At 37.0% G+C, this 27,439-nt stretch overlaps 1 protein-coding gene across 1 annotated transcript; it reads left to right on the top strand.

The window, feature by feature from the left end:
• The first annotated feature begins 953 nt into the window (after nt 1-953).
• LOC126830298 (leucine-rich repeat-containing protein 74A) lies at nt 954-26,397 on the top strand. The gene is made up of 13 exons (XM_050560666.2): nt 954-1,181; nt 4,179-4,607; nt 8,763-8,947; nt 9,450-9,557; nt 9,971-10,064; nt 10,432-10,481; nt 12,512-12,593; nt 13,016-13,101; nt 16,136-16,330; nt 17,377-17,472; nt 20,878-21,147; nt 22,204-22,289; nt 24,348-26,397. The coding sequence occupies exons 2-13, from the start codon at nt 4,187-4,189 to the stop codon at nt 24,703-24,705; spliced, it is 2,031 nt and encodes a 676-aa protein (XP_050416623.1). The 5' UTR covers nt 954-1,181; nt 4,179-4,186; the 3' UTR covers nt 24,706-26,397.
• Nucleotides 26,398-27,439: the final 1,042 nt, after the last annotated feature.

Below are 27,439 nucleotides of genomic sequence, written 5' to 3'. Positions count from 1 at the left end.
GGTTGTACTTGTTATTTAATTCCGCTGCTCAACCTCAGATTTTATCAAATGGACAATAACACTCCTCTAAATTCTAAACCGGGTATATATTCAAGACGAAAATAGCAAATATAGACATTCAAACCACAGGCAATAAAAAGGAGTCTTACCAAAAGCATGTTGGTCATGTCTTTTTATGGCAATCTCAATTGTCTATTTATTTTGCCATATTAATTGCCAGGAATAGTTAGATACTTTTCTCTTTTCGAAGGTTAACACAAATGTAGACAACTTTAAAAAGGACTTTATCTCCTAACGTAAGTTATGGCAAACCGAAGTTCACATTATATTCTGCCACTTCCGTCGTCTCGTCGTAATTATTGTATAATCGTCTGCAGAGAATAACTCATTTCTATCTACGAACATCGACGTCCAGCCAGATGATATTCAATCAAATTGTTTAGTTTTAATCGTCTAAATATCCATCATAACAAATCAATCTAGTCAGTATTTTTTTTTTATTTATTAAATTTGAATAAAGAAAAATGTTTCTCGACCCTGTGCCTTTTTTGCGGGGAAGAAAACGGACGGGCACAATGGATGTCAACCAAATATAATAATGAATATGATAAAGTGAATAAGTTTAAAATCCGTGCACCTAGATCTAATAATCATATATTATTTAATATATTCAAAAGTAACACTTTACCTATGTGCACTAACTTTTGTGAAAAAAACTTAATGGTCGAATTCCTACCACAACCAAGCTGTAACCCCTACCAATATATTATAATAAAAACAACAATAGTCTATTATGATAGATATATTATAGTAGGTGTTCAAATCTTCGTAATAACAATAAACCACGTGTTTTACTACTTATATTAAATACCTATATTAATAATATTTATCATTTTTCTATATATATTTGGTGTGAATAGCTTGTGTATTTAGAACTGCAGCGGTTTCTCGAATATACAATATTTTTTTACCAAGTGGTTGTCAAAGAAATTACCTTAAGACATCAAGGATCCATTATCTAATATCAAATATTTATTTTATGTCCAGGCTGTTCTGAAGATTGTCACTTTGTAAATATTTTCACCAACGTTCACATAATATTATTCGGATTATACTGTTGAGTGAAACCAACGTTTAACGATTAGCTTTATTCTGTAATGGTTCAAGTATTCAATTAAAAGGTATTTTTTTTTACTTTATCTTCACAGAAAATAAACGTTTAATTAGAGCCGGCAATCGCCATATATAATTTTTACGGCTTATTCCACGCTTAAATGGACCATAACCAATTTAACAGAGAGTCTCGGAAATAAAAGTCTGTGTATGTATGAAATTTGTGTTCCAAAATATAGAGGCATGATGTATTTACCTTGTCTCAAAATTTCAACTCAAAATATTGAGTCGTTTGGACGTCAAAACCGTTTTTACGGGCACGTAATCGGGGCAATTGTTTAGTTGGGTGACCTGATAATCTATTGCAGTTCTTTTAGAGGTCTAAACAGTGCATAACCCACGTGCTCTACTTGATAAAGAAGGGCAAATTGCACCTATGCGTTATTTTTTATGAAATAAGAATCTGGTTTTATCCAGACACCGTATAATACAGGTTTAAGTTGCTCGGCCCTAAGGTGGAGGATTTTATAGGGCTTTTAACACAAAATTAAGCAGTTTTATTCTCCAAAATATGCTAGCCTGGAGGTCGGGTGTTCGATCCCTGCATTGGCCGAGAAAGTTCATCCAGATTTTCCGGCGTGGTTTCCCCTTGTCAGTGATGCAGGACGGAGGGCCTGACAAGGACAGCTGTCTAGTCATTCGGATGAGACGAAAAACCGAGGTCCCGTGTACACATTGGCGTGAAAGGTAAAAGATCCCTTGACAGTTGGAATTCGATATAAGAGTAGGCCGTAGTGCCACTGTCCGGGCAAAATTTCCCTCATAGCACACTGTATGGCGTATGCCCGTCTTCATTAGCCCAGTTCGGAGCAAAACAGTAGGACGTTAAACCCCATTTCATTTCTTTTCATTTCATTTCTCCAAAATATAATCGAGATTGGCCCTTCAAATATACTTAGATTGATCATTTAACATTTAATCAAAAAATGAGAGCACAAGATGTGTAATCCCCCGATTTGGATTCCTTTGGATAACATAGAGGTCCACCAAACAATTTTGATCGACACTTGGTGCTGGCTTAGTTAAAGCGCCGGTAAAGGATGTCAAATAGTGCGAAATTTTCAGTTCATCATATATTTGTAAATACTGAGGAAAATTGAACCGTTTTTGACTGATCTTCCTTTAAGAGATTCACTTTCCCTCAATTTAAATGACAATCGCCGACTTTAATTTATGACGATTTAGATAACGTTCGACCATAAACGTCAAATAATTTATTTTAATCTCATTTAATTTGTTTAGTTATTTTGCTATCAAATTTATAGTTTTACACGGGCCATATATAACTATTTACTCACACACAGTTGGGTACATTTGGATTGCAAAATAGATTGTATAAGAGTGCAATATACAACCTCAAAAAAAAAGGCAAACACGGAGGTCGATTTCTAGAAAGGGCTAGGTCTTGTATGAATGAATTCAATACAATAATATATTCAGTCAATACAGTTTAGTTCTGTATGAAATGATAATAGATCGTATTGTATTCAAATATCAACTATAATCCTTTATTCAATGATAAACGTGTCGTCGCAGAACAAAGAGCGAGAACGACCCTAACACTCTTTTTTTTTTTCTCACAGAAGTCCGTAAATGTTAATGTCATTTGAAACAGATCGTTAAAATCAATATCGAAACAGATCTTTTAATATATATTTCAAACTGAAATGGACGGAAATAATCGACATTGTATTGGAGTATAATTCCGTCATAATAACAAATTTTCACTTGAGGTATTTTGATTCCCTTGCCTGTACACTTTTGTGGAAAGCGAATATCAGTTCCATTCAGTATTTAAGCCGTGGTGGCTCAGTGAGTAAGACCTGGAGGCCCCGTCTTTGGTCCCGGTAGTCATCGAGATGTTGAAGAATGCGTCTACATTGTCAGAGATACAGGACTGATAGCCTGACAAGGGACACTGTACATATTGGCGTGTATGTACAAGAACCACTGACAGCTGGAATATAAAATAAGATTATACTGTAGCGTCGCTGTCCTGGCAAAATTTCCCGGTCGGTGCAAAAAAGTAGGGCGTTAAACCATCATTGAAATTTCGCAACATTCAACATCCTCTGCAAACACCATAAACAAGACTTTTCCACATTTTAGTGTAAGGAAACATATTTTGATGGGCCCTTTTTTTTCAATCCGATTGAACCTATCGTGAGGGATTATCCACCGCTGATATCCCCATTTTATATTCTTAATTTAAAATTAACAATGTAGTACCTTTTACAGTGGATTAATCTTAATCTGTGAAAAATTAGATATGCTGAAAAATTCAATTTACAATTTTCATTTGATCAATTTCCTAAACTTTGGTACCGGCACGCAAAATTTTGTCAATCAGTACAGCTGCCATGTCTATTTAAAACAGGTATCGACGCACCTATTTTACATTATCGATAGAGGAAATGGTTCAATATTGTACGATCTTCCGATTTGTTTAATCGCAGATCTAGAAGAGATAATATATAATGTAGTTAAATCAATTATAAGGTTATTTCAGGGGCGGAGCCATTGTAAGGTGTGGTGGGTTGGGGTGTGGCCAGGAAAGTTGCGTAGGCGGCATCGAGGCTACGCTATAATTGTATCGCCGATATATGGGCTCAGATCGACGTATTTTAACTGGAATTTTCATCATATTCGCTTTTCATTATTTATTTATTTTAACTATTATAGCGAAAACTTTCAGCTTATTATCTAATCTTACATAATGACTCTTTAAGGATCTTATTCAGACCTGAGTAGAGTTCCATATAATGCAAGACAGATATATTATGTAAATTCATTTCCACAAAAGGAATTGATACTAGACTCGCTATGATATCAATTATTGTTATATTGATTATCTTTCATGGATTAGATATAATGACATACTGCTTCTGGCTTCATATCTGTACTTTTTAAATATATATCAATGGTAATGGTCATGAGTTTTCATCTTTAATTCCCCGAAATTTATTTCCTGAGAAGTTTCTCACGTGCTGTTTGTCATTTTTCAGATTGAACGATGAGTTGGCGGAGAGTTATCCCCAGAAGAAAGAATGGGTACGTGCCGCGACCTCGATTTGAACAAGTTTTAGACACAGACAGTGAAGCTTCATTTGATATTGATGTTGTGCATAAACTATTCGAGGAACCGGATCCGATACGGTTATCATTATCGGCAACCTTGGCGAGAATGAGGGAACGCGAAGAATTACTCGCTAATCAGGAATCAAAAGTGGACAAAATCGTCATACCGAAACCCTACAACCTCTCTGACGACGATGATGACAATAGTGATGACAATGATGACGACGATGATGTAGATAATAATGCTCCTCAAGACGAGGTTGTTTTAAATGGTGTTATGGAATCGGAAGTACCAAATGACATTGATATAATAGAAGATGAAAATAGTGACGATGAATTCGATTTGGAATTACCAGGTAAATTAATATAGCTTTACTTCATATTATATTGGAGCCACGGTGGCCCAGTGACTAAGACAAGAACTCATTAACCACGGGGTAAAGGAGGTATAATTTAAAATTGGTCACTGTGTGGTTACAACAATGAGGGCTGGCAAGGAACAATGTCTGGTCGTTCGGGTTGGTCGTAAAATCGAGGTCCCATGTCCGTAAAAGAATCCCTAGTAGTTGTTCTACGAAATTGACCGTGGCGCAACTGTAACAGAGTGATTTATACCTGAAGTTGACGTTTATATTATGTTCGTTATTTGTTTTTAATAAGTAACCTGGTGTGACAAAACTGATCTATAACTGAAGTTGACGTTTAAACTCTCGACAACTTCTGTGAAGACACGTTCTTAATAATCATCTAGTTTATTCAAGATGTTCTTTAACAAGCTACACAGGATCCGCGTGTAACACTAGACTGACCTGACAATGACTTTCAAAGAAATATGCAGTTTAATTACAAACACCATAATTGATAATAAACAATACCATATATGATTATCACTCTTGTCCACCTCAGCTAATTTTTAGAGGCTTTATAAGCAGACGTTTACTGACAGCAAGTCAGACTTGGAACAGAGCTCCTCTCGATTTGTGTCTATTTCATGTTCTCAATAAAGGTCTTATATACATTATGATATTCTGTTATCTGTAAGACATAGTGTTACACAACTGTCTGGGCCAAATTTCCCGGATAACAAAAATGAAATCAAATGAAATGGGGTTTAACGTCCTACTGTTTTTCTCCGACTGGGCTACTGAAGACGTGCATATGTCATACAATGTGTTATGAGGGAAATTTTGCCCGGGCAGCGGCACTATGACCTACTCTTATATCGAATTCCAACTGCCAAGGGATCTTTTACGTGCACGCCAACCCCCCGGGTTTCGTCCCATCCGAAAGACTAGAAAGCTGTCCTAGTCATGCCCTCCTTCCTGCACCACTTGACAAGGGAAAACACCCCGGCCAATGCAGGGATCAAACACGCCTCCAGGTTAGCGAGCCAGCGTCTTATCCACTTAGCCACCGTGGCTTCTTCCCGAATAGCACAAGTTATGGCGCATGCAAGACTTCATTAGCCCTGTTGGTGTAGAACAGTTTTATGTTAAACCCATTTCAATTCCTTTTCGTTTTACCCCAATGTTGTTGTCTATCTTGTTAAATGTTAATTTTTTAACATTTTTCTATAAATTTGATACATCTAAACGAGAATAATACAATGGTTGGGAATTTTCCCCTTTGAGAGAAGTCCTTATCATACAACATGCAACACAGTGACCCTTTACGGCCGGCATCAGATCCTTTGTGACGAAGTACTCTATAACTTCCATCAAATTGAATGATCATTTAGGTGCATGGAACTTATTGACCCCAGTTGTTTTTTGATAATATATGATATTGAATTTTCAACTATATACTTCTGTGATGCACGATCTGGCTATGATGTAATTAAACATGTAATTAGTCCCATATGTCATTTCCACGCTACATATGATCTGTGTACAAGCTCCACATAACTTCAAAGGAAATACGCACTGGTCCTTATAATCATACCATGACGTGATAAATAGGCAATTCCATATATGATCATGACTTTTATCTATTTTCACTACTGTCGGAGTTTGTTGATAGGCGATACGAGATGAGACGAGGTGAGAGACGAACGGGGAGGAGAAGAGATTAGCAGGGACCGGCGAATGGGTTCATCCGAGTTCAACCGCTGCCGAGGCAGAAGGGCGGAATGGTTGAAATATATTAATGTACCGTGTTGATGTTTCATATATATTATGTTCGTGTGTATCTAGTATGTTCCTGTTCCGATGTAAATAAATGATATATTTACTAAACTGATTGCTGTTATCACTAAGATATTGTTACACAATTTAGTTGAATTAATAATACTTTTAATATGTTTGCTGCTTTTCTGTTTGATTGTGCGTAGTCCGGTTCTCCTTCGCTTACTACTATACTATACAGCCAAATGTCAGCGATGGTGTTTAACGTCCTACCGGACTAATGAAGGCGCCAATGTGTACACGGGACCTCGGTTCTTCGTCGCATCCGAACGACTAGACCACTGTCGTTGTCAGGCCCTCCGTCCTCCACCATTGAGAAGAGGAAACCACGTCGGAAAATTCCGATGAACTTTGTCGGCCAATGCAGGGATCGAACACGCGACCTCCAGGCTAGCATGTCAGGTTTTACCCACTTACCACACGGTTGTTGCCAAAAAATAGCACGTTAAGGACGTTCAATATCATTTAATTCCATCATCATAAAGCTTTTTGCTCTCCTTAGAAACTCTTACGATTGACTGGATTTCAAATATATGTATTAAGATAATCGCATAGGAATTGACGCAATCAATTAAATTAAAAAGCGCCAGCCATGGAATATCGTTTATTTTAAGGTAGGCATTTGCGGCTTACAAACTGGAGTTTTTCTGACTGTTGCTAGGTAAATGTCAAGCTTATTGGAATCGGCTTAATTGGTCAATGAAGTATACTATGACATCCGATGGCGTCAAACTATATTGAACTAAAGATCAATATAGATCAGAGCGATAGAACAGACTGCTCTCTTTTGTCTTCTTCCGTTTGTTCGGAGTAGGAGACATGTATTTTTAGACCACTGTAGAATGCGATGTGTAATTAGAAAAACATGGAATTTTTGGATACATACGCTAAAATGTAACCCCAAGACATCAAGCTTTTTGTATTTAGTGAATCCTTAAGATGATTATGATGTTGAAATAATGCGGTGTTGGGTGCAAATCTTCAAACTTCTCTTCGAAAGGTTACGGATCTGGAATTTGATAAATAATCACACAAATGCGTAGTTGCCAGACATAGAAATGTAACAGAGTAATCTTGAAAAACGAAACATGAATGCCAAAATATCACAAAATGTGTACAGGAGATGTGACAGAAAAAACTGTGATTGTGTTCCTATAGAGACAGTACCGGAAACAATTAACAGAGCCGAATCAGAACTGGAATCTAAAGGTTCAATTGTATTTCTTTATCAAATATCACAGGATATATTCAAAAGAACCAAGTTTCGTAAGATTCAGTGAATTCGGAACAGACGCGGCCATTTACCAACTTGATTACTATTCGTCGACAGTATAAATTTTGTTATATTGACGCTCATTTCGCGGAAATCTACCTACACCTGCCCCTCGCTCCTCCAGATACCCTGTCTTAAACCTACATTAAGATACTTTTGAATTTTGCGACGTGCCAACCTGGATATGCCCATGATAATGTCTTACATGCAGGATCAAAGATTATGTGGATGAGGAACAACCTTAAAACTCCCTTACACCGAGCCGTGTGGACTACCGAGGCCTTACCGGAAGAGGTTTATTAGCCCGTCTGATTGACATATTTTAGTGAATATTTGGATGAAAAGGGAAGGGGGGGGGGGGCTTTTCAAAGCGAGTGTGGATGACTCACTGACCACCCTTCAGATCCACCCCAGCTTTGCCTAATGTCCAATCCTCTGTTTTTATTAATTCAATATATATAGAAACTTTGTTGCGTGTAAAAATGATAATGTGCTTGATAAACTCATAAAATGTTCATTATCACGTGATATGTCCTAGTGGGATGGTCTTTTGCAGGTTTACTTTTATCGTTGCATGTTCTTTATGCAAGGTTTACACGCTTTCAGTACAAGAAATACAACAACGTATCGATAGCAAGATAAGGAATAATGTCTACATAATTGGGGACACTAAAAATGAAGCGGCTTTAAATGTTCTAGAAAAATTTAGTAAGACACCCGACATTACTTATAGCCAACCGGATAGAAGACACATCAGAGTCACCACCACAGACTCAAGGCATAATTGGCAAGGGAACAAATTTTAAATAATTTTTAATGTACAAAATAATATTTTGTCCTCTTCGGTGAGTCATGCCTTGATTCACTAAACGGGAGGTCCCGATATTGGCTGAGGAAGTACTTCAGGAATCATCAGCGTCATGCTTTCTCCTTGCCAAGGTGGAGAATTAAGGGTTTAGTCCTTTGTTAATGGCGTGCACGTAAAATAACCATTGACGGATCCGTCTTCTAATGTAGAATAGTTAGGATGTTTAAACCAATTTCATTCATTTCAGAAGAGTTAACGGAAAGATCAAGACGTAGATTATATGATACAAGAGAGATGTATATAAAGGCGTGTAGATCTGGTCAAGTTCAACCATCAAATACATACCTCCATCAGTTAAACAGACAACGTATATCATTACGTAGTCTACTGATGAAACCACGTGATATTAAACCAGTTGCTGTTTCATTAGTGGTAAGATGTATCTTTAATAAACAAACAACTTTAAAGCTGTTAAGAAACTACAAATCCCAAACAATCTTTGTTGGCTCAATGACTGGTCCCCGAGCGCTATTGTCATCTTGTTGTTGTTGATCTTCTGGTTCTTGAGGGCGACCCTCTTCAGAAAACAAAACTAATTCACTTCCAATTCAAGTCCGATTCCAAGATCGCGGCGATGACATTAGGCTCGGTTCTTTGTACAAAACCTAAACAATTTTTAAAAAAAAACAAATAACCGACGACCATCCCTTTACCCGTATATGGTTTATTTAAACATCGCAGAGCGGTCACACGACTACGATTGAACGGTCTACCATTTCTTTCCACAGAAACACCCAAAACGTGTTAAATTTATCGTGTACCTACGAGCAACGGAATTTTCCACCGGACGTATCTGTTCAACGTCTTTCATAATATACTTTATTAACCAGTAAACCTGTCCATAACAACGTTTTGAAATCTTGTTATATTTCAGAGGGATACAGTGACCACAGTATTAGATCTGTCATATAATGACCTAGGGCCTGTAGGTATCATGTACGTGGCAGAGATGATACAAGAAAATAATTCATTATTAGATATAGTAAGTATATCCATTGATATTTTACAGTTTGAAACAATATGTTGCTTGCTTTGTTTCTGGTGACCAGAGTTTGTCCTTAATAGGGTGTCTTTAGTAACAGGTTCTACTACAACATTGACGAGAATAATTCATTCTTAGAGAGAAATAAACAACGTACATTTTTCAAGAATATTGCAAGCCTCGGCACTTGAACAGTAATAATTTCTAAATGAATATGCATATTCCACAGTTAGTATGATTAATGGCTGATTATGGCGACAAATTGTCCTGATTTGAATGGACCTAATTCCTGTTTAACGTCTAGTATTAAAGAATAACTAAATAATTGGTCATTTCTGTCCTAAAAAATAACCATAGACACCTGAATATGTAGCCAAGAATAATTTACATAATCCACTGTTTGTGATTTTTAGGAATTATCAGCAACGTTTCCTGGTAAACATGGTTTATTAGCACTAGCTGAAGCACTGAAAGCTAACAAAAATATATGTACAGTCAATCTATCACGTAAGTATAATATCCATCAGGTTAAAATATACATCTCTAAACATTACACCACGTAATAGATAATTTTAGGGTATGTAGCCCGAGCAGGAGCGTTACAGCCTTCTTAGATTCCTACTTGTCGGAGTAGTGTTAACATGGGACGTCAGGGTTTTTTTTCGAATGGTTAGACGATTTTCCTTACCATTAATGAGGGGAAATCTGGCATTAAATACCGAGAAACTATCTCGTACGACACCGGGATCGTACCGTTACCTTGTGGTTAGTGAGCTATCCCCATACTTACTATGGTCTTTAATATTAAAAAAATATATCAATGTTGAGAAATGTTGTTATCTCCCCTTAATGTTTTTAACATTCAAATTTGTAGATAACGGCATAGAGCACACAGAAGCACATATTATAGCCGATATAATCGAGGTATGTTGAGACCCTTTAATATACCATATCCACCAAATCAAATAATATATATACGACATTTTGACGTGACGGTTTTATTAGACATTTTGATTCTTAACCTCTGTGTGTTTTTTGGCTCTCCTGGACAATTTCGCAAAATCCATATACGACCTTTTGACTCCCCACCGACGATATATTATATACTCTTCAAAAAGTGTAGGTGATATTGAAATGCAAATACCTATGCAGGTTGTGATATCATACATAGTCATGGAAACTTGACATGCTTTGAGAATATGTTCACAGATGAAGAACGTATCGCCCTAACAGAACCACTGAGCTGCATGTACGACACGCAATAGCGCCATACACGTGGGAGGGGTTCATTGTCAAATTTGACACTTCAAGGAAGGGTTGATGAAAACTGCCACTTGCTGGTTTATCCTATACATGTTTGCTATCCTATAGGTACTTGCATATGATTTACTGTTTAGCGTATCTTTCCTTTAGTGTGTTACGTTTAATTTGATCGGGAGACATGTTCGTCGACGTCAACGTCAACCGACAACACGGCAAGAATTGGCCGTGGCACTGCAAGAGGAGTGGGCCAGATTGCCCTAAATCGTGATTGAAAGGTTGATTAGGAGCATGCCACGACGAATTGCTGAATGTCTGAGGATTGGTGGAGAAATTACTCATTATTAAGACAAAAATCAAAAACGTCCATTTTCACTTTTGACAGTGTATCTCTTTGCGTGTGAAATGGGGCCGTCAGATAAGCCGCCCATATGAATTGTTTATGTTCATGTGTAGGCAATTGGCCTGTTATTAACATACACTGGTTAGCTCTAATAAAAACAGCAGTGCCTTTACGCAGTTTTGTATTGTTTCTGAGTGTCCCCTACATTTTTGAAGAGTATATAAAACGTTTGCCCATTTAATCGCAATTATTAGAAAACGATGTAATTGTAACAGCTTTTAAACTGCCCCACGCTCACAAAGTTTCGAGGGCTTAGTCCCATAAACCCCGCCATTGCTTTGCATAAGATCCCCCGTTGTGTCACTCGCGACCTGCGGTTGACCACAGCCAGAGCCATAATCACATGTCCTGCATTCAGTGTTCTAGTAACATAAACAATTTTGTAACATGGATGGGAAATCTTCCTTTGTTCTTTTCGTTGAATAAACAGATTGTTTCCCTCTAGTAGATTGAGTAGAACTTAACCGTTAACCGTGCAATAACTAGACATGTTCAATGTTATTGCACACTTTTGCTGGTTTACACTAGTTTTAGTAGAAATCATATAGAGAAGTGGGTGGGTTTTCTGTGCAATAACAATAAGCATGTTGAGCAGTTGTCAGTGTTACAATAAATATAACTTATTGAACGACTGGCATGCTGTGAACCGACATGACGACACAACCAAAAAACTAAGGTAACCCAACATGGTGGATTGTGAGAGAATGTGCCGAAAGTAGCATAGTTTAAAGGGCTCTATTCTTTGGAACCTTAAATGGGTCTATAAGCACATACTAATGTAATATGAATGTATATAAAATGATTTATATTCAAACTTTAACATCTTTATTGTAATTTCTAATCAATTATGTGCGGCGAAACAAGCGAACAGTCGTAATAAAAGGCTGTAGTTTACGCCTGCTTAGTCCATTCTACAGGGTTTTTTTAGTATTATTTTGTCGTTTGTGAATCAGCCATTATGCCTACTAATTACTTCGGCATTGTCTTTGTGAATTACACATGTCGCCCGAAATCATATAATACACGACTCGTGTATTGATTTTAAAATGTTCATTATGTCTTAAATATTGGATATTAGGATCCCATATTTCCACGGCAAGATAACAACATCAATATTGATTGAAATGGACGAATATTGAATTTAATTTGTGGTTTTAATTTCGAATTTTATGGAAAATGTTGACTTAGAGGATTAGCTCCTTAAACGGTGCAGTGAACGTCCTTATAAAAGACATATCTATTAACTATACAACATTACCACAAAACAATTTATTAAATTTATATTTTTCAGTCAGTAGTTAGTTTAGAGGAGTTGTATTTAAGTCATAATAAACTGGGCTATGAGGGAGGTAAATCTATTGCCACTGCCGTAGGTAAGATATATTTTCGTTGTGATTTTAAAACGCAATGTACATGTTAAATAAACGATGTAACCTCAAGTGTGCGGTTGATAGTTACAAGTATGCTGCTTCAAATTTCTTTGCCAATATCATATAAATTTTGGAGTCAAGCATTGCCAGGTGCAATGGGGGTGTTCAGCCCAAACAAAATTTTGGGAAAAGTTGGACCTGGGCAAAGCGACAAAAATCAACGTTAGAGTCGATGTGGAAAAATTTGGTGGTCTACATCCATATAGGCCGTTAGTCGAGTTATCTGTCCAATTGTTTGACTGCAAGAGAGCAACAACAATGTGTTAGCTATGAGAATTTGATACAACATATAACAAACAGGTTTGCAGGCATATAATCTGCTTCGTTAGCGTTATACCAGATGTTATACCCAGAATATATTTCAGGAAACAGCAAAACCTTATTGACCCTAGATCTGGAATGGAACAATATTAGACGAGCAAGCGCCGTAGAATTAGCAAAAATGTTGGCAGTGAGTATAGAATAACTAAATTAGTTTTTAGTTATAATTTAGAGGTTGGTCGCTTCCCCGGCTGACTAATTGTCCCCCGCCTTTCGAAGAAAGCAGGGGACTATTAAAATGGGTTCGTCCGTCTGTCTGTCCGTCTGTCCGTCCGTCCGTCCGTCCGTCTGTCTGTCCGTCACACTTTTTGGGACACAATAACTCTCTTCCTAATTGAGCTAGAATGTTCAAACTTGGTGTATGTGTTTATTAGGTCAATGCCTTGATGGAGTTCGAAGATGAGCATTTTCCGCTTAGGGTAAGCAGAGATAAGCAATTTGATTGGTTGATGCTTTGGGACACGATAACTCTCTTCCTAATTGGGCTAGAATGTTCAAACTTGGTGTATGTGTTGATTAGGTCAATGCCTTGATGGAGTTCGAAGATGAGCATTTTCCGCTTAGGGTAAGCAGAGATAAGCAATTTGATTGGTTGATGCTTTGGGACACGATAACTTTTAATTGAGCTAGAATGTTCAAACTTGGTGTATGTGTTTATTAGGTCAATGCCTTGATGGAGTTCGAAGATGAGCATTTTCCGCTTAGGGTAAGCAGAGATAAGCAATTTGATTGGTTGATACTTTGGGGCACGATAACTCTCTTCCTAATTGAGCTAGAATGTTCAAACTTGGTGTATGTGTTGATTAGGTCAATGCCTTGATGGAGTTCGAAGATGAGCATTTTCCGCTTAGGGTAAGCAGAGATAAGCAATTTGATTGGTTGATGCTTTGGGACACGATAACTTTAGTTCTAATTAAGTGAGATTGATGAAACTTGGTGTATAGTTTCATTACAGTAATACCTTGACTAATTTTGATAATGAGCATTTTCTGCTCAGGGTAAGCAGAGCGATACGCAATTTGATTGGTCGAGACTTTGGAAAACAATAACTCTCCTACTTTGATTGTTAGACTATAAGTAAAGATATACTGTTTGATTGTTCAATACTTTGTAAAAGATAATTTGTGATAAATTTATATGTGTCCTCTAATTATTTTCCTATTTCGGCGGGGGACATCAGCCTCACTGTTGGCTTGTTAGATCTAGTATTGGTGTAATTCCTTTAGACACGGTCTCTGATTGGACGATGTCCTCTCACCGTTCCTGTTCGTCCATATTAAGCTGCAATATAAAAATACCACTCTACCTTTTTCACTGTGATTCTTCTTTATTTGTGAAGGCGGGTTGGATGGCCGAATGATTAGCACGTGCGCGCTGTATTATAATGTGTGTCATTGAGTCAACTGGTGTGGTTTCGATTCCCCGGTTGTACGTGACAATGAGTAGGGTCGCCTGTCCTACTTCGTGGGTTTCTCCGGGTCCTCGTGTTTCCCCCCACTGCTAAAGACCCCTACGCGCAAGCAAATTATTGAAATAAGGTTGAACCATGTGTTGGTCCCGAAATGATCTAGTTAAACGCCATTTCTTTCTCTTTCTCTTTATTCGTTTGAGGTCATCCCCCGATCAGTGACCGTTCCTAATGGAACTAGTCGTGGTGTAATTATTGGAAATTATTTTCTAGTGTACATTAGCCCATATCATCATCACATATACAGAAGAGCTTTTTGTGATCGATTGTCTAAAGCATCCGTCAAAGGAGAATTCCTATTATATGTAGAGAGCTGATTATTTTAGTCCCATGCTATTATCTAAAACTCTGTAGTAGTTTCCAATCAAGCGCCCCGTACAGTTGTCGGGTAGAGATGAAAACAAGCTTCTTGATTGGCAACCCCATTACACGTGGATAACCTTGTATGTAACACGTGCGTACGAAGTTGCAACTTCCGGAAAATATACATTTCTTTTGCTGTCCAGTGTGTAACAGAATTTATAGTTTATCAAATACTGGAAACGTTTACAAACAGTATAAATGGTCGCGTTTATCATGTCACCTAAGGGGCAATTGCTCTTAAACAGTTATTGTAAACTGATTTGGCGATCATATTCAAACTTTCAGACACGCGAAATAGACTGTTTCTGTACCTTTTGGCTTTTAGTTCGCACACATTAAATATCTGAACGTCATTTGAAGATTTCGAATCCCTTATAAACTTAATGCTGTGAAAGTCGAATTTGGGAAAGGAATATTAGCACAAAAATGATTAAATTCCTTTCAGATATGATGTTAATATTCGACACCCACTGCAGACAATATCAGCGGGATATGGTCAGAATGAACCAGCGCCACCTATAATATTTGCTAATATCCTTTGATCGGCCTCTATTTGATATAATTGGGTACATCTGATTCTGGATTAAACCGTGAAATATTAGATGTTGTCCAAAACATCAAAATGGCGACCAGCGACTTTAAACACACTTTATTATTTGTAAGCTATGGACTGAAAACTAGAACGTCTCCTTTAGATTAAAGTTTTTGAAAAATTTATGTAATTTCAAAACTAAAAACGAACAACAAATTGGCGTTTTAAAGACTGATGACAGGAAAATGTTTTAATTTAGGAGTTTTATCGAACTGAACCATATGGCGGAGGTTTAAATAGATTACCCTATTGCATTAGATGAATAAATAATTAATATACCCGTTAAAAGTAATTAAAACGAGCTTCATTCTTTGGTCTTCAGTCTATAGGGTCACTTTTTAATAAGTTAAAAGCTTTGTGGTGGACATCATGATCTTAAAGTTTATATATTATTAAGTGCTTTTGTCTGTAGTTTGTTTTGATGAACCAAAAGACTGAAATGAAATGACATGTAGTTTAACGTCCTACTAATTATCAAAACACTCCTTTTAAGATTAAAAAAGGCAACAAAAACACTTAAACTATACCCAAAGCGATGCTTGTAGTTACGGTTATTCGTAACGTTGGCTAAATTGTTTACAATAATTATCAATTCCTTAAAGTGGGATGTAATTAAAATACCCCGCCCCCAAACAAGATATATATATATATATATATATATATATATAATATATATATATATATATATATTATAAACATTCCAATATTGCGTTATTCAAAATGTATTTTGTTTCTTTACAGAATAATACGACATTAAAAACTTTGAATGTAGCTTGGAATGGTTTTGGGAAGGAAGGATGTATAGCATTTGGTAAATCTTTGGTACAAAATACAACTCTTTACGAATTAAACTTGTCCAGTAATCGAGTTGATCCTTCATCTTTAAGTTACTTGTTACGTGGTTTGATGAAAAACACTGGATTGGTGTCTTTAAAGGTAAGTAGATGCTCATCACATCGCCGCATCAGTTCTCTCGCGATTATTTTGTTCAAGGAAGGTAACTAACTTATTGAAAAGGACCGGATATGGTATTGTAATCCCTTCAGCTGGCCACAGTCATTCCAATCTGTTTCACAGCGGTAATGCTAAAGTCTTCTTTAACTTTGTGCACGTGCAGTATGGGTCTACGCATGATATTTTTTCTTAATAATTTAAAAAAATTGTTTTAGACTTTAATTTGCAGAAGAAAAAAAGTTAATATTTAAAGCTAATTAACCCGCCCCGATGCTACCCCTCTCAGTGATAGAAGCGGACAAACGAATATTTACTGCTGATCAGTTTGCAGTAATTCATTCAAACACAGGAATGTCACTGAACTTGTTTATAATCTTTTAGAGGCATGTCTACTAACGGGGATTACTATTCAAATTACTTCCCGTAAACCGAGCCTGGGGGCCGGGGGGGGGGGGGGTGAAATGAAATGGGGTTTAACGTCCTACTGTTTTGCTCCGAACTGGGCTAATGAAGACCGGCATACGCCATACAGTGTGCTATGAGGGAAATCTTGTCCGGACAGCGGCACTACGGCCTACTTTAATATCGAATTCCTACTGTCAAAGGATCTTTACGTGCACGCCAATATGTACACGGGACCTCGGTTTTTCGACTCATCCGAATTACTAGACAATTGTCCTTGCCAGGCCCTCCGTCCTACAACACCAACGAAGGGGACTCACTCCGGAAAATCCCGATGAACTTTCTCGGCCAACGCAGGAATCGAACACTGGACCTCCAGTTCAGCGAGTCGGCGCCTTACTCACTGAGCCACCGTGGCCAATGGATAGAGCCGTCATATTATTCTGGAAATCCTAATAAGATACTAGTAACTGTTGTTGAAGGTATAGGCCCTACATTTATACGTCTTGACATGAGTTCATTTTCCCCCTGTGCTGCAGATATTTAAATAATAACCTTATATTGCCCGACACGTTACCATCTAATATAAAACCAGGTCTACCACTGTTACTGTTCTATGATTTTAGTTAAATGGTAACTCTATAACAACAGAAGGGTGTAAAGCATTAGTAGCAACTATTGGTACATCTAAAACTAGCAACATTAAAGATATAGCATTAGACGTAAGTCAAATTTTTAAAGGAGAAATTCGATGTTTTGGTTAATCAAACAGGTTAAAGGACAATATTGGTGTCAGCGATTATCACATGTGTGATAGAACTGGTTAAACACGTTCCAAATATAATTTTTACACAGATCATTGCTACCATACGTGCGTAACGAAGATTTGAAGAAACGGAAATGACGCAAAATATTGAAAACAAGAGTTATCCTTCTATATAACTGGCTGAATTAATGAACGATAACAGATACACGGCCGAATTTCTGCTCACTTATAATTCCTTCGAAGACCAATATGAGACTGTGAGAGGATATCTGGCAATTCATAAAAGGAATTGGATGTTACTAGATCAAAGAAAACGAAAAAAATAGAAAAAGCTCATGCATGAATGAATAAAAACAAGAGAATGTTCTATTTTTCCCGGTTTCTCTTATCTAGTGACAGTCAGTTTTTTTAATTGTCAGATATCCTCTCACGGTCTCATCAGTTATGTCTATAGAAGGATAAATCTTGTTTTCCATTTTTTGCGTCATTTCCGTTTCCTTAAATCTTCGTTACGCAGCTAGCAATGATCTGTCATAAGCTGGAAGCTGCTGGGGTCAGAGGAGGACTGCTGTCCGGGTTCAAGAACTATCTTGAAAATCGACAACAATGTGTTGTCATAAACGGAATATCCTCGGACCCCAGGGGTATTCCCGCTGGTGTCCCACAGGGCAGCGTATTGGGACCATTATTATTTTTATTATATATAAACGACATTGTGAATAATATACAATCGAACATCCGACTTTTTTGCTGATGGCACCTCTCTGTATCTGAAAATCGACGACCCAGAGGCATGCGCACTTACATTAAATAAAGATCCTGAAACAATTAATACTTGTGCGGAAACATTGCTAGTGACATTTAACCCCCTCAAGACAGAAACTTTGACCTTCACAACTAAACGCAGTATTGTAAAACCACCCCTTCTAATGAACTCAATAGGAATAAAGGAAGTAACTGAACATAAACACCTCCTCGGACTGATCTTTCAAAGCAATTGTAAATGGAACAGCCACATTAATAGCATAATTAGCAAAGTATCAAAATTAGTAAACAGTCTTCGCTCCTTGAAATATCGTCTAAACAGAAAATCGCTACACACCCTATATTCTTCCTTCATTCTGCCACACTTTGTTATGCCGATGTTATCTGTGACGGGTGCACTGACTACTTATGTAATAATCTTGAATACCTTCAGCTTGACGCACTACGCACTATTTGTGGGGCAGTTAAGGGTCTAGCCATGCTTCCCTCTACGCAGAAACTGGGTTTATTCCACTCAAAGAAAGACGAAAACGACATAAATTAAAACTACTTTACAAAATCATCAATAACCTACCCCCTCCTTATCTTAAGAATCTCATAAATCTAGAACCTGCATCTTTCGAAATCTGATCAATTCCTACGACATATTGCCGACAGTCCCGCATACCTCCTGCGATGTTCCTTACATTCAATTGCACGAATAGAAACCATATACAAATTACAACATGATTTTAAAAATATAAACTGCCTTTTATTCGGCTCCAAAGCCTACAGTCTTTATGTTAATTCTAATATTATGTATGTATAGTCTCTCTAATGCTGATTATTATTAAAAGATTCTTACTGTGCTTATATATGTATAATTATTAACTACTATATATACTGTACATTTTATTATATCTGTATAATATGTATATGTTTGCCATTTTAACTATGTATATACACCCTTTTTGTATTAATTATATATATGTATATACAAATTATTTAGGGAGAGGGGTTTTACATAGGCTAAGCATGTTCCCCAATCCCATTCAGTCAACCTGAATACAAATATGGTTTTAAAAAAAATATGTGGTATCAAATTAACCAGCATGACCCCGTGAATGATTAAGGCCATAATTTATGCAGGTCAAGATCGCCTATTAGTTTAAAGGGGAAGACCAACGATTTTCAACAAGGTTTCCATAAACCTTAAATATATATTGATAAATAATCCCCTCTGTAGCACAAGCAAAAACGTTTTTGTAAGTGAGAAATTAAATTTTATTAAAACAGGAAGTGACATAGTTGGTTCAACACGCTGACTGGGCTCTATAGTAAGCATACAGATTTGGCATAAGTTTACTACTGTATTGTGTTCACGCATCGCCCTTTGGTCGAAAATCTGATCAAATGGGCTGTTTATTAGGATATCATAAACACGAATTTATGTTTTATTAGCGTTTAGTACACAAAGCCGTCGCGTAAATTCACTCATACTGAACAGTAGGCTGTGTCTCAATTCACGCCACATGGCTAATTGTTTATATCACGTGGTTTGATTGACAACTTGCAAAGGAAATGTGTTTCGTCTGCTTCGATGTTTTTTTGTGCTTGCTGACAGCGTTTTTCAACATAAACAGATCAAAATTATGGGCATGTGAGACATATAATATATAGTGCATTTTGGCACATATTGTCGACGTGAACGGCTTTTCCTTTTTTCTTCCATTTCCTCTTGAGAATGGCTGGGCTCGAATGTTTTTACGGCATTACTGTAGACCACCCATAGACGATTTATATTCCAATACGATGGTGTCTGACGTTGAAATACTTTGGAATTTTATATATTTATTTGAATATATATGTGCCACAAGTCCGTTGAAATAAATAAAGACACTGTCAGCAGATTCAGCACGCACATAAAAATTCAAGCAGGCGAAATATCTCTCACTAGCAAGCTGTCAATAAAACCACGTGATGTAAACAATTAGCCATGTGGCGTGGTTTGAGGCACAGCGTACAGTTTAGTATGAGTGAATTTACGCGACGGTTTTGTGTACTAAACGTTAAAAATACATAAATTCGTGTTTATGATATCCTAATAAATAACCGATTTGATCAGATTTTTGGCCAAAGGAAGACACGTGAACACAATACAGCAGTAAACTTGTGTCAAATCTGTATGCTTGCTATAGAGCCCAGTCAGCGTGTTGAACCAACTATGTCACTTCCGGTTTTAATAAAAATTAATTTCTCGCTTACAAAAACTTTTTTGTTTGTGTTACAGAGGGGATTATTTATCAATATATATTTAAGATTTATCGAAACCTTGTTGAAAATCGTTGGTCTTCCCCTTTAACACAGCCAACAATCAACTGTTTACTGCAATTTATGGTTAACGGGAGGTACCCTGTTTATTATGGTAATTAAGTTTAATAACAGTAACGGGTGATGTAAGCTATCAAAAGAAAAAGGAGGATGGTGAGTAAGCAGATCTTGGGCCCGGGTATAAGCCGGGTATCGAGCTAGTGAGTAAATAAAATATTTGTTAATTAGGTTCCCAAACGGTCACAATTGGTTTTTTTATTCTTTTACAAATTGTATTCTTACTTAGGGTGTCCCAGTTGATGCCGAGTTTGTTGAAATGGTAAAAATTCTTAGTTCGGAGAAAAACATGACTATAACTCATGGTCGACAGATGAAAATAGGAACAGTCGTTGACCCTCGAAAACACGACAGTAGTGACCTGAGCCAATACGACCCGGTTCTGATTCTGTTTGAATATATGAGACTGGATAACCTACGATTGATTGACTTGTTCAAGATGTTTGATTTTAATAAAAGAGACAAGTTATCCAAGAATAATTTTAGAGAAGGTCTCACGGTAAGTTACGGTCACGGCACACCTTTTGGTGACGATTTTTTGCAGCAACCGCAGAACAGTACATGATATTGGCGACAAATCATCATCGATTGATAAATTAATTTTCTTCATACACTTCATACACGCGCGAGGTTACACGTGCGAACAGGGTTATGTTATAATTGATGATGATAAATTACAGACTTTAGAACTTCAGGTCTAAAGACTATAAACCACTTATTCAAAAATGGAAATGAAATGAGATGTTGTTCAACGTCTTACTTTTCAGTACCAGTAGGGATAATGAATTGTTCTATGAGGGACATTTTGCTCGGACAATGGCTTTTCCGCCTACTCTTTGTTGTTAACTTCTAATTGCCAAGTCATCTCTTGTTGCACGTCAATGTGTATACGGAACCTCGTGGTTTCCTTCCATCACCTTAACACATTACATTACATTACAGGGGGGGGGGGGGGTCCTGGAAAATCCCGAGGGATCAATCCCGGCTAGGAGCCATTGTCTTAAGTTTCTTCACTGAGCCCCTGTGCCTACTCTTTGTTGTTAACTTCTAATTGCCAAGTCATCTCTTGTTGCACGTCAATGTGTATACGGAACCTCGTGGTTTCCTTCCATCACCTTAACACATTACATTACATTACAGGGGGGGGGGGGGTCCTGGAAAATCCCGAGGGATCAATCCCGGCTAGGAGCCATTGTCTTAAGTTTCTTCACTGAGCCCCTGTGCCTACTTCTTTTTTGCCGGAACTCTAGGTACATTTTGCTGGATAGTCCCGCTTGCGCCACCCCTGACAATCTCTTGGGTTCTTCGAGGCCCACATCGGGATTCGAACCAGGAACATTCTAACACCCGAATATCGTGCTGGACAATAATTGGTTGTTTTTGTACTAAGTTTAAGAAGGTAACATATATAGTTGATATTTTAAATTCTACTGATCATCATTTTTGATTTTGATCATCCAGGTTCATTTTTATTAATATTTTATAAATACCTTAAAATAACCCAATACATAACGCGTTAAGTTTAAGTTATTGTCTGTGTTATTGGAAATTCCAGGTTTTACAGATCCCTTTAACAGAACATGCTCTATGTGTGATCATGAAAAGTTTAGATACAAAGAAAGACAGATTTGTTGACTTGGAGTAAGTAACCTTTGATTACTCAAGATATTAATACAATATGTAGCGGGGGCGGGGGGGGGGGGGGGTGTTATTAATTTGAAAGGGTTATATCAACATCAATAACATTTATTCCATGAGACAGTTTAGTAACGTCACCAAAACGTTTTGATTTCACGTTACAATAAATACGTATCCATTGTGCATGAGTGCACTGTGTTATTTATCCATTATAACCGTAGTTTTAACTAGTCACTTTTGCCCGGTGTTCTAATAATATAGAATGTGTGATGTCACATAAGTAGTGTTTGGGTATTATTAAGTATTTTTGACGTAATGTAACACGTGTACAACTATAATCCTAACTTTTGACTCCAAATAAAGTATCCATCAAAATGGGAGATAATCACAGCTTCAAGTCTTTTCTAATTGCTGATGAAATTACCCGATAAAGGCTTCAGTCAAAGCTAGTGTTATCAGAAACAAATTCCAACATGGCTTCCATTTATCCCGCTTCGATAATTTGATGACTTATTTGAATTCCCAGATTTTGTGTGTTTTGTATAAAACTTGTGCGAGTTTTGATCCTGAACAAGGATGTTAGGCGAAAACACACTTTATATTTTTTTTGACCTCGATGAAGTGCGAAGCCCCAGGCGATAGTGCACCCGTCCTGTTTGGGTGCATGTTACAAGATAAAAATGCTTTCATGAACTGTTATTAAGGAAACACTCGCCTTCCACAAGTCTTCCGAGTCACTTCATTTATGTAATAAAAAGCTAAAAGAATGCAATAAATTTAATTGGGATCAAAACCGAGTTTTCGAAGTAAACATTTAAAGCGAGAATTTCATATTTTCTAAGAAAGTCAAAACATAATTATTTCTATGTCTTTTGCTCAATAGGTTGTCAACTCACTATTATACAATCATAGGTATCATTCTCCCGCTTATAAATCCTTGACCCCGGAAATAATAACACAATTACCTCCCTTGTTTTTCTATTCCCCCCCCCCCATGGAATAGCTATCTTCAAACGTTTGAATTTGAAGTTGAAAATTGATATTTTTGCCAATTTCTCAACTGGCAATAGTCAATTATAAAATTAATAGGATTATTCTTTAACAGGGTAGGACTGTTTATAGATACCATCTTCTTTAAAGCGGAAATTGCAAATTTTTAAGTTATATTTTTAAAATTTATTAAAATAAAGCCTGAAAATAGATGGTATCCATTAACAGTCCTACCTTGTTAAAGAATAATCCTATTAATCCTATAATTCACTATTGCCAGCTGAGAAATTGGCAAAAATATCATTTTCATCTTCTTTTTTAAACGTTTGAATATCGCTACTCCAAGGTGGAGAATAGAAAACAAGGGAGGTTATTGTGTTATTATTTCCTGTCTGAATGAATCTTAAATGTGAGAATGACACCGATGATCGTATAATTGTGAGTTGACAACCTATTGAGCAAAAGACATAGAAATAATTACGTTTTGACTTTCTTAGAAAATTTGCAATTTCCGCTTTAAGGCTTTATTTTAATACATTTTAAAAATATAACTTAAAAATATGAAATTGCAACTTTAAATCTGTTATTTTGAGTGCTCATCGAAATCATATAATTCTCATTAATAATATAGTTATTTGTCCCCAAAAATTATTAATGAAATTGACCACTGGTTTCTATAAGGGATCTAACACAAAATGAATAAATATTTGATACCAGGAGTCACGGTTGCTCAGTAATTAACCAGGTAGAACTGCTCGAGATTTTTTAAACCAAAGTCAGCAGTGGTGCAGGCCAGATGTCTTGACAAGCAAATGTCCTCAAGTCGCCAAGGTAGTATGGTAAACCGAGGTCCCATTTACCTACTAGTATGCACATAAAAGAATCCTTGACAATTGGACATTTTTCTCAAAGCGCAATGGATGGCGCATGCCCGTCTGCATTATCACGGCTGGTGCAGAGAAGTTAAGTCCCTTTAAATTTGTACCGGGTGTTGGCGATCTTGTCTATCTTAAATTGATCCTTACTGCTGGCGACATGAAGCAGGTTCATTATGTGATGCTTTTTTTTCAGGGAATTCATGAACGGTCAAAAAGAAACCTCCAGGTACATCATCCAACGACAACTGAAGGCAAAGAAAAAGAAAAAAGAGGACGAAGGACTGTTAGAATTGCGGAAAATTTTGAAGGAAATTATAAAACAACGCAAAGAGATGCAATCTGAGAAGGATAAGGCTAAACACCAAGAAATTCGGGATAAGAAAGATAAAAAGGATAAAATAGACTCAATAAAAGCTGGCGAGAAAAAGAGTGTGGCAGGGGTGTTTAAAGAGGCAGTATTACGTGTGATGCGGGAAGCTCAGTTTGAAAAAGAACAACAACTGCGGTTACCTGTACCAATTTCGGACCCTATATCGGAAATGAAAGTGTAATGTATGTTTATAATGAACACAGCATCTTTGAGGTTAATGAGAATATTGTTATTGATGGTTTTATTAACTATTCCGGAAATAAAAGGATAGTCGCCATCCATTATGATATAGCTGTTTAAACGGGATACATATAAATCTACGCACAAGTCGATATACATAAAATACATTAGTATATGAAATTACAATTGGTAAATTGTTCTTTGAATACTGTATATTTTTATGATATTGTGATTTATGTATATCAATCGATTACTATGTTGTGTTTATATTTCCCATGCATTTATTAATCGATTTGCGGGTATCTACCTATTATTTTTTCTAGAACATAACATTCATGATCACAATACAAAAATGAAACCATATTGTTTTAAATAGCAATTAGACAATTATTTCTCTTTGTCATCTCTCCTTATTGACCAAACGAAGTACATTACGCTTGTAATAAAATAGACAGAGGGCAGAGGGTCTGGCATGCGACAAAGTATAGTCATTCGGATGGGATGAAAAGCCGAGGTCTCGCGTGCACATTGGCTTTAAATCCCATTTCAGTTCAGTTCAGTTTTCATATAGTAGCAGTGGAACTCTGGATTAAGCCAGTCTTTTCATATGGTAGCAGGGGATTTCTGGATTAAGCCAGTGTTTTCATATGGTAGCAGGGAATTTCTGGATTAAGCCAGTGTTTTCATATGGTAACAGTTTATTCCCACGAAGGCGCAGTTATTGACCATAACGGATTAAACGAGGAGGTCTTTTTCGACGACTTCGTGGGAATCCAGCTCCTAGGGATTAAAATGGATTAAAATCGTAACAATGGTGTTATAGATTGTTATGATAAGAATTTACACTTTCATAATCCCCAATGTAACTAATTAACCAACATTTTAGCATCATTTTTGGCATAAGAAATAAAAACATAACTACACTATAACAAAAATTAATTTAATTTCGCCAAATAAGACACCAAGTCTAAATACTCGACTAAAGTCAATTCCTCTTCCTCGTGTCTTCCTTTTAATTCCTGGAGCTGACTTTGGATTTGAGCATATTTATATCTCTTCCTTGGTTCCTGTCCCCCAGCATACTGAACGATTCTAATCTCATTAATATTTTGTTCTTGTTGTAAAAATGTGATCATTTGAAAAACATTCGGATGGGCTTTTCAAACTAGCTTCTTGATTCTTGCATGCCATCCTTCCAGGGTGTTGTTGGTTCAGAGTGAACATAAATTCATAAAATCTTTAACACCGTTAATTGGGTCTTAATATCAACATGCCTCTCTTCAAACGAAAGCCGACAAGTCGATATCTGCGCCTTCGTGGGAAGGATTAATTTTGGTCACGCTCTGTAACTGCGCCTTCGTGGGAATACACCATGGTAACAAGGGATCTCTAGCCTAGACCTGCGTTTTCATATGGTAACAAGGGATCTCTAGCTTAGGCCCGTGTTTTCATGTGGTAGCAGGAGATCTCTGTCTTAGGCCTGTGTTTCCATATGGCAGCAGATCTCCAGCTATAGCTATGTTGACATGTTTCAGTTCGCAATGAAGCCTAAAGTTTATAATGTAGTCTAAAACCCATCGTGTTCTGGGATCAATTTGGTTTTAAGTGCTACGTAACTCTCCAGATATTAAACGTGTTATTCTAAAACTGTGTTCCTTCGTCTTTTCAAACATTTGTTTTTGTTCTTATTACATAATAAAACATGTCTTTAAATTGTTATTGTTGTATAATCAAATAATTTGACCTTCAACTTCAACAACCTGTTGTTTGTTACGAACGGGAAAATAGGCCAGGAAGACCTGAGATGAATCTTGATACAGTGATACAACTTGAAGCAGTCAATTTCTAATAGAGTACATTACCCAGACGACTTGATATTAATAAAAACACCATCTATCACACTCATCCAGACGTCGACAAAATCTGCTTTGTTTTAATCTCTATCATCCATCTTCATAAAACATTGTAAATAACAAATAGTAATAGAAGTTCCATTCTACTTTTCAATAGAGGACTGTGCGGTTTAATATCTCGTCAACTCAATACTTGGGACATTATTTTGAGACTGACACAGTGTAGCCAGTGTTTGTAAGCAAGGTTTGTGTGTGTGGAGGGTGTGTGTGTAAATAAATACAAATTCAAACCAATGCAGTTAAAAATAGGATTACATGAGCGACACCTATCAATGTGCTTGGCTACAAAGAGAGTGTGGTCTTGAGCACCTTCTTCATTATAATTATATTCTCCGCCAGAAGAGAGCACGGTCCAATGCCCCTTCTTATTATATATGTTACTGGAAGTAGGGTGGCGGTGTCTGTATGTTGCAAATTCAATGTGATACTAAACTTTGGGAACAAACAGTTAAGGTACCCTCGGATATCGCAGTATGCGCCGTGCTAATCACTACCCTATGAAGAGTAGAAATAGGTATTATGTTCCACGTGACTCAGTGAATATGGCACGGGGTTTACCAAAGGGTAGGTTGTGGGTTCGATCCCGATGTTAGCCATGAAAGGTCCCCCTTTGTCCCCTTTGTGGTGCAGTGCACGTTTTTTCCAAATCGTCCTGCACCACCGACAAGGGTGGACCACGTCGGAAAATCCCAATGAACTTTCTCGCCCAACATCGGGATCGACCACGAGACCTGCGGGTTAGCGAGCCAACTTCTTACACACGGAGCCATGGTGGTGGCTCCGGTTCCAAATCGTATAATTGAGTCACTGTCTATATAGAAA

The sequence above is a fragment of the Patella vulgata genome, chromosome 8, assembly GCF_932274485.2.
Source record: "Patella vulgata chromosome 8, xgPatVulg1.2, whole genome shotgun sequence".
Taxonomy (NCBI): Eukaryota; Metazoa; Mollusca; class Gastropoda; family Patellidae; genus Patella; species Patella vulgata.
Note: the sequence above shows the minus strand (reverse complement) of the source record. Positions and strands in the feature narration are given on the sequence as shown.